General features: G+C 37.6%; 1 protein-coding gene across 1 annotated transcript in view; it reads left to right on the forward strand.

The window, feature by feature from the left end:
• lhfpl4a (LHFPL tetraspan subfamily member 4a) overlaps nucleotides 1–12148 on the forward strand; it is a 33343-nt gene that overhangs the window by 12743 nt on the left and 8452 nt on the right. The window contains exons 2-3 of the mRNA XM_055048458.1: nucleotides 7918–8154; nucleotides 11967–11983. Coding sequence (XP_054904433.1) covers nucleotides 7918–8154; nucleotides 11967–11983 — 254 coding nt within the window. The remainder of the gene's footprint in view (nucleotides 1–7917; nucleotides 8155–11966; nucleotides 11984–12148) is intronic.

The raw sequence follows: 12148 nt of genomic DNA on the forward strand, positions 1-12148 counted from the left end.
TTGATATTCTGAAGAAGGATTTTGAACAGACTGTATTAAAACAATACCTCAAACGAAAATATCATGAATTAAAGTGCACAAAAAGAACAAATTAGAACTAATGTGGCAGAGCGAATCCAACATCGTGCTACCACTAGCAGAAGCGTCACAAAAAACATTTTTTTCAGATGAAGATGTTACACATGGATGTAATAAACAGAAAGTAGAGGATTCAAACCACCATGGACCGCTGTCCAGCATTGTGTGGTCTGCCTGACCACTGCTGCAGCATTGATTTAACTAAACTTTCAGCTCTCAGAGCTGGAAGTTTGGACTTGGACTTTTTTCAGAATGAATTTAGTCATTTTATTGAAAATGAATAAAATTCTCACCTGTCAGTCAATGGGTGGCAGGTGATTTTTCTGAGGGACAAATTTTCCTCAGAAAATTTGTCCCCTGGATGCAACTTCCTTCTTATTCATTTGAGGAAAGAGACATGAGGGAGGAAAGTGGAAAACCAATATTCCATTTGTTTACCTTTATCTTTCCTTTATCATTCCACACATTAAGACTTCATCGTTATCTCTGGACAGTCATCAACATTTATTTAATAAATATCAAAATTTCAAAACCACACAACACATTTACACTTGGAGCAAGAAGGAGAGAAAAGCTGTAACGACGTATCAAAAGAGGCAGAGATCAGTGCCAAGTGAGCCGGTGAACCCTGGCAGCAAAGCATCTTGCAAAGAGCGCCGTCAGCAATCTACAGTCTCAAAAGAATCTTCCTCCTTCCCTCCATCATCACAATACACACAAACACTCTAAAGGCTCAACATATTAGCAAGCAGGGCGTCCATTAGCTGGATGAGCCGAGGTCCAGACACAGAGGCACATAGAAAGAGGAGATCAGCTTTACGACTTTATGGCCATCTCTTAATGCACTTGTGTTCACACCTCTGTACTCCAGAGATCTGTGTTGGACTTCGAACTCAACTAGAAGCTTTTAAAGTAGGACAAAACAAAATGAAGGAAATTAGCGTGAAGCATTTTTGACAGTTTTACAACTTTTTTTTTCATGTATATGTAATGTACATGAATATATCTAAGTAAGATATATTCTTACTTAGAATATAAGTAAGAATAGGTTGACATCTCCAAAATATCTACCTGCATCCTAGAGATCCAGTTTGACATAAACATATATGTTGTTTGCAAAAAATGTGTTACTAGAAGACATTGAACTTATCACCAGTGAGTTGGGGGCGTGGCCAGTACTAATTTATTTCGATTGTGGTCCGACAACAGTTCATTCAGTATGGACTCATAACAGGCAGAACTGATCAGACTAAGCTCTTATTGTAAAAAAAAACAACAGTTTAATGAGCAGGTTTTGTATAGGCCATAGACCTATCCTAACCTGTTAAAAGGCACATAACGGGTCGTTTTTAAAAAAATATCACCTTCTACACAAAATTACCTTTATCTTTTAAAAATCTGCAAAATTTAAAAGTATTTTTTTTTTATTCTTTCAAGCTTCTTTTTAATGGCATTTCCTGTTTAAGTTCTTTTCTGTGACAGTCATTGCAAGTCATTTCTTCTCGTCTCGTCTGACACAGTGAACATGTTAGGAATAACAGTAATGTAGGCTGAAGCTGGCCCGGCCCGGACCAAAAAAAAGGCCGCCTTAGATGGCGTCACAGCGAACACAGAGTCAAGATGCTCAGAAGAAGTAGTGTGAAGCCTCCTTCACGCTCACACTCACACACACAGGACACTCGCTGTATTTTTAGAAGCGTTACATAATATTTGTGACGTTTTGTTTTAAGAAAAAAAAAATGTGTGAAGACATTTAGATGAAACAGTCTGGCAAAAACTTTTATGTAACCAGTCTATAAATATCACGGAGAAGTTATAAATAAATTAATTCAGTCATTTAGATTAGCGGGACGTCAAGCCTATGTTTCCGACTGTTTTCTTTTTTTTTTTGTTCAGAAAATCAACTAGAAAGAATGAGAAAGGAAGAAGTCATAACGGAGCTAAATTCTCTAAATACACACGTGTTTCCTTCTGGCTCTTTTATTCTTCAGCTCTTCTTCGTCGCTGCTTTTCAATCCACCTTTTGTGTTCAGTCCCTCTGCTTGCGGCCTTTGAAGTTCCTTCCTCCAAGTTCAGGACGCAGAATCTTTAGTAGCAGGAGGAGGGGGAAACCCCCTTCCAGCTTCAAAGGTTTTCTTTTTTTTTCTTGGGTTGAGGGAAAGTGGAGGTTATTTTTATCCATGTGGTGCCCACTTGAATATTTTGAGGTGGAGAAATAAGACAGAAAGCACAGGAGAGATCGTATCAGGTGGCCGTTCCCACAACCAAACAAGCAAGATTTTATAACCCCATCATACTATAGACAGAGTTATAAATTTGAGCACTGTGGCTCATCTCAAATATAACAGCAATGACCCAATGTTATTATTTAGACTTGCTTTATGCAACCCAAATGCTAAAGTATTTCTAAAAGTGAAACCAGTTTAAAGTGATGACTCTCATTTTGCAGTACTGTCATCAATGCACAGCACATCACTTTTACAGTAAGGATGTGTTCACACCAGCCCGGTCTGGTCCAGCTTAACCAAACGGCAGTTCGTTTTGTCTCAAAAGTCTGGTTCGTTTGGGGAGGCACAAATAGATAATTGGACTCTGATGAGGACCAAAAAAGCAAAGCATTCTGGGTAAAAACAACCAAAACAAAAATGCAATGCTATCACTAATAGGAGAAATGACATTGGGCTTTAGCAAAGGCAAAAATGAAATCCGATTACCGCTAAAATTTGATGTCACTCATTCTTACTTGAATTTTGTAAACAAAAAAAAAATCTTTTTTGATCAATTTTTCTGTTTAAGTCTACATTTTCTAATGCCATACATTGATGTAAACATGCCCACTGAGGCTGAGCATTATTGTTTCCTAGTAGAGACAGGAGAGCAACATATCAGGTCTTTTTTGTAGAGTCGCCAAATAGAGAGCAGGCCAACGGAAACTAAATCCTCTGTTCTGATCATGACAAAATAGAACATTGTGGCCTGAAATCCAAAAGTCATGTCTGGATATAAACAGGGCGTAATCGTGATCTCTCTAACACCCTCTTTACTGTGAACTTTACTAGTGAATAAGTTGACAGCAGCTAAACGCAGAGGTATGAAGTGCATTGGAGCTCAAACTAAGTTGACAATTCATCTTCTGACCTGATACTGACATAAAGAATTCAGCCAAGGTAAAAAAGGAATTTGTGAGTTTTCTCCAGAGGCTGATAAAACTTGAGAGGAATTTACAAAACATAGTTGTGTCATTAGACTGTGCAAAAATGCTTCAGCAACATTTTAAAACCATGAAGACACTGGATTAACAACCTTTTGGTAATAATAATAAAAAAAAATTAAAATTAAAATGCAAGTCTTTCTAAAGGTGCTGTAAGATGTAAAATCTACTTTTTTGAGCTTTACATCATGATGATTTCTGCCTCATCAAAAACATGCCCGGGTTGTTGCTTTGATTCCTTCATGCATGTTTGAGAAATCCTTTAATATCCATGGCAACCATTCAGCTGTGCAAAATGCCTTGGTTGACCGAGCCCTGCCTTCGAGATGAAGCTCTTCCTCAGACCTGCAGTTGTCAAGCTTCCATCTCACAGAGCATCCCTCCCCTGTGACTGCCCCACCCAGCTCCTTCAGACTAGCCTGCAGCAATTAGCAAATAGCTGATGGAACTACGCATCTGCTGAGCTCATTATAGGACATACTTCTTAGCAAAATGCTGGTAAAAATATTGTTAAAGGGTTAATAGAGGAGCAATGCTTTGATGACTTCCTGAAGATGGAGTGTCAGAAAGAGCAGGAGATTTTAAAGAGACAGAGTCCCAATTTCAAGGCATTGAATTACAAAGTCAAATTTATTTTAAATCTAACTTGATATAAAGCATTTTATAAATCAACTTAAGGTATAGCACTTAAGTTGTTCTATAAAATGTCTCTATGTGCCTGGAAAACACATCATATTTCCATTTCAAATCAGTTTTTGCTGTAATATGTTCTGTGTTTAGATCTTTGCAGAAGAACAACACTTAAATCCATTTTAGAATGAGTCTGTAATGTAATAAAATGAAAAAAAAATAGATGTGTGAATATTGTCTGGTGATGGTGTAGTTACAATTGTCAGTGTGAACGTTCTGAGCGTTGCAGTTTTCACATACTGTAATGAGACTGTAATTACTTTAGATTTGAGTATTAGTGCAGACAGAGACCCTGAATGCAACAGATATCTCCCCGCTCTCTCAGCGTAATTTGCGCTCATGAACACGTGTAATTGCAGCTTCTACAGCTTGGACTAATTGAACCCCATAAATAACTGCTACCACAATGGGAAATAACCAGTAAATGAGTTGCCATCAGGCTGAAACATTTAAACCACCAACTCCCTTTTTGTGCGTGCCTGCGTGTGTGTGTATGTGTGTGTGTAGTTCTGGAACAATAAAAACTTTGGATGAGCTTGATGCCAGGAGGAGGTACATCCATCAAAAATCCATAAAACATGTTACCTGATGCTCATTACCACGCTAATGATTTTATCTTCACTCATCATGGCTAATATCCCGCATAAAGGTCATAAAAAGGAGCTAATAACGCGATGATTTCCCATGATAGCGGCTTCCTTTGCTCTCCCTCTCTCTCATTACTTACTGTATTATCGTCGTTATATTCTCTCATTATAATCATATTGTCAGAGCGGCAGGCGCAGTTTGAAACGGTGTACATCCCAGCCTAAAATAGGACTCCTTGTGTTTGTATGTTTACACAGAGAGGTGGTGACTAATCTCATATCCTCCTTCATCTGTTGCCATGAGTTCACCGCCCACCATTTTCTCATTATGGCTTGCCAGTATGTTAAAAAAAAAACAGGTTCAGTGGGAATCACCAATATTAGATAGTAGAGGCGTATGATTAATCAACTTCACTTTTATAGCCAGAATTCCCACCTATAGGACATACTGAGAGGTTTGAAGATGCTCTCATAATAGAACAAATATCTGAATCAATGTCCCTCAGGAAACGGCATTTCAACCACCTGCTTTCTGTAGACATCAAGAAGCTTCTGACATATGAAGAGATTGTAGGTGAAAACCTACAATCTCTTCTGATCAAAAATAAGAGCTGGTTTAACTGGCTTGGTTTCATTTCATAGACTGCACTGCTAAGAGTAGTTCACAAATTTTAAGTTGATGTCTGAACCGTATGAGAAGCTTTACCTATTCCAAGACTACTGTTATCTGCATTTTTATTTCCCACATAATTGTGAAAATTGGAATTTCCAAAACTAATTTGGTGAGCAGAAACACGCTAACATCTGTATTTTGCATAACTGCAAAGGAAACACTTTTTTTTGCATTACTCAAGTCAGATGATCAACAATCGTTTTTTATTCCTGGTGTAAAACACAAAAGCAACAGGGTAATGGCAGGAGGATGATGGCGTGGCATGTTTGTTAACAATAAGACTAGTCACATGATTTTAATTGCATTTCTTATTTAATGCAAACACTGAAATTGTGAAACTGTGTCTTTTGGACTTTCACAATGTTTGTGTCCAGAATGTGTGGGCTCTGCAGAGATGTTATCTCTCCTTTTCTTGACCCTGGTTTTGAATAGAGGACAGATCAGCCCCAGTGATCCTCTCTGCAGATCTGGCTGCTGATTACAGTTTTTTCCTGTCCTGTTTCAGGATGAGCCAAACCACACATTGATGGTCAAACAAAGCACATTTTGTTTTCAGTCCAACAAACAGCACAGCAGGTCGCAGCTCCTGTGCTGGTCACAGCAGCACAGGAGCTGCTGATTGTGCTCCCCAAGTTGTCACAGGAAGTCCAGACCTTCTTCTGAACACTGTCTATGTTTGAGGAGACCGTCTGAGGTCCTGAGATTAGATGGTTCCTAGAAACGTCAGGTTGGGGATGATGAGTGGAGGTAGTGTGGAGGGTGTTGTCTGGAGGACTACTAACATCGCTACCTCTGATGTTGCTAAACTATAAGATATTGGAAGAAAGTTCTGTTCAACAAATTGGGTCTCTGGGTGACCTTGTGGTGCATTTAAATTTTCTCGGAAACCACAGCGCTGGGCTCGGAGTGACTTCATCACCAAGTTAAGCTAGGTTGGACAGCACTGAACAATTTGTTTTGGTGCTAGGCACCACCAATCAACAAACCTATAATACTGTCCTTCAAATTTCACATGTTCCATCAATAAAGGACATTCTCACAAATTAAGGTTCTACAATGTGTGGCAGGGGGTTAAAATAATAATAACATGAATTAGTGTGGTAAAAAACAGCTTCTTGTTCTATGCTGTGCTTCATCTGGAGTGTCTGAACTCTCAGCGATTGAGAAAGGATTCCTTTTTGAAGATGTGGACTCTGTTGCGGTTTGGAATTTTACCCAATCGCGACAGTTCACCTGTGACGTGTGCAACATGTCAGTTTGATAAAATTTCCTGTGATGTAAACAATGTTTTTGTTCACTTCCTGCACTGCAATTGCTAAAACTACAGGAAGAATATATTTGAAACAGCTGAGCTCCACACATCGCCCGTTAAATGGAAGGGAAGCACTAAACCTCTGACTTGGCAAAATTTGAGTGACTTTTTTTGTGTATCACAAAAGGTACTGCAGGTGGAAAACACTTCACTCTTCTGAAAGGAATATCTACTATGCATGTCCCCTCTCTCTGTGTGCCCACTGTTTAACTTACAGTCCCTCTAAGGCACACAGTGATGACTGCTAGTTAAACAGATTTGGTGAGGACAGAATAAGGCTAAATCAGCTCCCTTGGTGATGCACACTTTGATGAATGAGCAGGTGCAAAGTATGGATTGCCCTCTCTGTTGTAGCGTTGAGAATGCATACATTCATTTCCCTGAAGGGCTTTACAGTGTGTGCTGTCAACACTTTGATTCTGCATGTGATCTATTTCTCTGTTTTTCACGCCGTAAGCCTTCCTGCATCATTCTTTCTCTTTGTCCTGCTTACCTGTATGCTGGCTCCTGCTAGCTAATGGTTATTACGGGTATCCGTTCGGAAATATGTGTTAATAGTGTCTTGCAAGCTAATGCTCCAAAGTGTGGAGCATTAGCAAATGCCCCATTTGCTGCAGTTGGGCTATTACAAGAATTGAAAAGGACTGTACATTTAACAATACACACTCTTGAAGCAGAAGCTGCATTTCCATCAACCATATAATTGTGCAAATTGAAATTACAAAAATAAATTTGCTTAATCGAAGCATGCCAATTTGAAAAAAAATAATAATTTTTGATTAAAGAAAAATTGCAATAGAATGAGGTGGTGTTGTTTTCTTTGTATCGCACAATTCAGATTATCAATGACCAGATGTTACCACTAGCAAAAACACTGAAGAAGACAACAGGAAGTAGTAATAGCATGGTGGCTTTTCTTTGTTTTTGCGGGCTCCACCAGAGCTCTGACAGCATCACACAGTTCATTTAACGTTCCAATGTGTTAAATGTATAGCACTTCTGTAAAATTAGTAACTACAATTTCCCCAAAACACATAGCTACTCCTAAGAATAAGGGACTTGTCACTCCAAAGTCTGAAAAGACGCCGGCGCTTTCTCTGATGGACAGTAGATGATGAACGCTAGTGACATGTCTGAATAATGAATATATTTCATGTAGTTTTTTGTATCCATCGACTTTTAATGACTTATTGCATGATCAAGCTTAACGTCTGATTTTAATTTGAGATCTTGTTTAATGGAAACATCACAATTGTGAAATTGTGCTTTTTCAACAGTAGCAGAAAATAGACAAAGATTTGTGCACAATTGTAATCCTTGCTCCCAAGTTAATGTAGGATATGTTCTCTCCCTTTTCCCCGCTCAGGAGTGTGCCTGGTGCTGGGTTGCATGATCTTCCCCGACGGCTGGGATGCAGAAGTGATCCGGGATATGTGTGGGGAGCATTCAGGGAAATACTCTCTGGGTGACTGCTCAGTACGCTGGGCCTACATGCTGGCCATCATGGGCATCCTGGACGCCCTCATCCTCTCCTTCCTGGCCTTCGTCCTGGGAAACCGGCAGACAGACTTCTATCTGGATGATCTGCAGACAGACAACAAAGGTGGGTAAAGGTCGACTCAAACATGAGAATCAGTTTTCCTTAACAGTCTTTGTATTTTATCAGCAAGTTGAGGTCAGCACTGGCATTAATGAAACACTGTGTGTGGTTGTTTGCTGATATAAATGAGTGGCGAAAGAAATAACATCCGTGAAAGATTTCTGTGATCCAGCAAAGAAACAATGACAAAATAAAAGAGAGGAAAAAGGAAGTAAAAACAAAAATGGGCAAAGACAGAATAAAAGAAAGTAAATGGGGAAAAAAAGAAATAAACAACATAGCAAAGAAAAAGAAACAAAGCACAAAAGAAAAGAAAAAAGAACAAAACAAATGAAAGAAAGAAAAAAGAGACAGAAATAAATTTCCCCAAAGATGAGAAAGAAAGAAGAAAGAGACAAAGTTGTTGTCAGACAGAAGAAAGTATGGTAAGAATCTTTCTATTAAGAGTATAGAAATATCTTCAATGCTATTTACTATTCTGACTTTTTTTTAATGTAAACCAAGAAATATATGGCTAAAAGCAAAAATGTATCTTCAAGAATCCTTTACATTCTTTCAGAAAAGGTGATTAAATGATTTATTTGACCACAATTTGTTGAAATATATTTGTGGTTTTCAAGGTATTTCGGTTTATTTCATGTCTCACCAGAAATAGAATATGCAAAGAGAATTTATGTTCAGCTCATTCATGCCGTATTTCTGTCGAATTATATGTTGAAACATAATGTAACTTTTCTATGCTGTCAATCTTTCAGTCTTTTAATTTTCATAGTTTTTGAGGTGGTTGATTTTAGCTTGTCTCTATCCACGACTTGCACACAACAAACATCTTCTGCAAAGATATTCAAGTCGATGAAAAATGGGGAGTTAAAATTGAATTTGTGCAGGAAGCCCAACGTGGTCTTTGCAATGGTTGAACATTCACAACACTTTTATATCAAATCTATGCATTACTCTAAAGTAAAATTGAGTTTGGACCCTAAACTCCCTGTTTGTTTACTCAGTATTTTCCACATATTGAAAATCTGTCAGTGGCAAAGATTGATAATCTTATTGAAAAATACAAATATGTTGGAAAAGAGAGTCAGTAAAGCTTTAGATCAACACCTGTGGCAGTGACATAGAGTGTGGAAAATATAAGTAGAATTAAATTAAAAATGTAAAACATATCCAGTGGGGATATTATATCCTGGAAACAGGCTTTGATACTACTGAGCATAAGATGATGCTACAAAACTTGAAAGATACGAGTGGAAAAGAAACAAACCAGTTAAAAAATGATCTTTGTATTAAACAACAATTTGTAGCGATTGGTCAGTCAGAATCTGAAGCTTTACTTGTTGTGTCTCACAAGGCTCAGTTTTCGGTCCCGGACACTTCATTAGGTACATCAGTGATAAATGTAGAGTAAATGTATATAAACGTGCTGACGTTAGTTGTGTTTGCAGATCATACAACCTTATTTCTTATGGGGAAGAAGACAGACATTATATTTACGTGGACAAATTCAGTAAGCCCAGAGGTTGGTTTCATCAAAAGTGTAACTGTTAAAATTATATTTATATAGTTTGAAAATTGAGAAATTAATGAAAATGCAAAATTGGACATTTATATGATCGTCATTGAAAGAGAGTTTAAAATCTATTTTTTGGGTGCAATTTTGGGATCAACCAACTTTTTGAAAATGTGAGAAATGAGAGTCATAGGGATTCTGGGGAAAGACAAACCACACAGTGTCAGCACATTGGTGATATGAAGGTATAATAATAATATATGTATTATTTAAAAAATATACAGTCAGTGTATAAAGCTCATAGAAAATATTCTCCCTGCTTAACTACATTGATATCTATCTTGATAAATCCAATGAGACCAAGATCCATTTAAAACTTTTAACTCCTCTCCTTCAGGCTGGTTTTAAACATTACCTAAATCAATATACCGTACTTGCAATTGACGGTTTAAAGATAACTAACTTACAGTGTCATGAGGTGCTTTTAAATTTGCACCCCTAGCATTTTAGGTAAAAAAGGAAGAAAAAAAAAAGATTCTTTATTTAAAAGTAGCCTGAAAAGGTAAAATTTTCCAACTTTTCTAATTTCTTGATCCTAAACTGAGCCCATTACTATTACCATGAGTGAGATTTGCTTAGTACAGAATGAATACACTTCAATCTGACCTCTGTATCTCCAGCCAAATTGCTCTCAGTGCTGAATCTAAGAGTGAAGGGAGAGTCCTCTGGGAGCTTTCTGACAGTTTGCATGATATTGCATCAGGGTAGGCCAATCACATTGTTCTATGCTCTAAGAAGAAAGGGGAAGAGGAGGAAAGGAAGAGCGCTGTGGAAGGGCACAGGCAGGAGATATTATTTTTGAACAATAAAAGTCTTCTTATATAAGGATTTTGTGTTTGATCTGACTCCAAAAACCCAAAGTGCATCATCACAAAACAAAGATCAGCGTTTTTAACAAAACGGGGGGGAGAGGCGGAATGGGTTGAAAAAAAATCCTTGACATGAGACATAGTAATTGGTGAGAGGAAAGAAAAACAGTAAAAGGAAAAAAAGAGAGAGAGAGAGAGAGAAGGAGGGAGAGGAAGAGTCAGAGTATAGTGACATAAGATGTCTCGGTTTTTCTGACGATCTATCTTCATGATGGTTTCCATGGTAACTGAGATATTCCAGAGCGTGGGCGTGTCTTTCTATTCTTATCTGATTAACCTCGCTGACGGTTTCTATGGGTTTACACATAAAACGCCCACCTATCCCAACACTGTATCAACTGCATATGGTTTGTTCACAAATTTCTTTCCTGAAACTCAAAAATGTCCTCCATTTACAATCAATACATAACTGAAGCTTAGCCAAGAAGCCATAATTCTATTTTAGCAGAAATAAATCTGTCGACTTTCAAAAATGACTTGCTTTGCATTCCTGTGAATCCAAAGCAAACTGCCCACTAGTCAAAGGTTCAGATTGCTTAACCCTAACCTTTCAGGCATGGATGGCCCTAGAGGGGGCCACAAGGGTCCCAGTATCCCAGTACAAAGATAATACTTAAACATTTTATTATGATGATATGACCTGATGCAGAAACCGTAACAAGTTTGTCCCGTAGACCTTTTTTTTTTTTCTTTACCTTCACAGTTTTACTTTAAAACATATACATTAATTAAAAATGTATATGTTGAGCCTTCAGCTGTATTGAGATAGGATCACAGTTTTCATCAGTAACTTTCCAGAGTCGCTAGTGACTCTTTGGTCCAATTAACATGTAAAACAATCAAATATTTCCCTTTTTTGTTTCATTAAATCTGTTAGGTGAATTTGGTCAGAACCGCAACAGCTGTCAAATATAAAAGTTTAAACATAGTGCACCATTTGTACCATTCTAGAGATAGTTCAGTTAAAACACATTTTATGCTGACCAACAAAAATGTAGTGGTTTTGGGTTATTTCATACCATAGGGTTGGGTTCTGGATTTGAGCTAACATAGTAAATTAGATTGGCACACAACGGACTAAAAGACCAATATAAAAGCTTCTTTGAAAAAACACAGATTAAAAAGTGGATCATTTTACCTTCGTAATTTCATTTAATTGTTGGTTATTCACAAAATATTTCCATGTGAAAGCATATGTACACAAAGGGTCAAATATAGTTTCAAATTAAAGCAGTCTTCCCCCCAGTAAGAGCATGACCCAAATGCTTTACACATACTTATGTAAGTGTATTCATGTTTTTGCAAAACTGTGCAATTCCTTCTCATTGTGTGTTTCAGTATGTAAGCTAGTTTTTCCTTCTCTGTCTTTGCAGATTTTGCTGTTTCGAGGGTAAGTTGATCTCCAATACACATTTTTTGTGAGAACAATTGAATAATATGCTTGAAATAAAACAAGTCTGTGGGTATATGGAATAACTTTGTAAGTCGACATCACATAGAGGGTTTTGGTTTTCGGTCCTGTTTCTCTCTGTGATGGCATAAAGTGTCTCAAGCA

Source organism: Poeciliopsis prolifica, unplaced genomic scaffold (assembly GCF_027474105.1).
Source record: "Poeciliopsis prolifica strain line A6 unplaced genomic scaffold, Auburn_PproV2 SCAFFOLD027, whole genome shotgun sequence".
NCBI classification, from domain to species: Eukaryota; Metazoa; Chordata; class Actinopteri; order Cyprinodontiformes; family Poeciliidae; genus Poeciliopsis; species Poeciliopsis prolifica.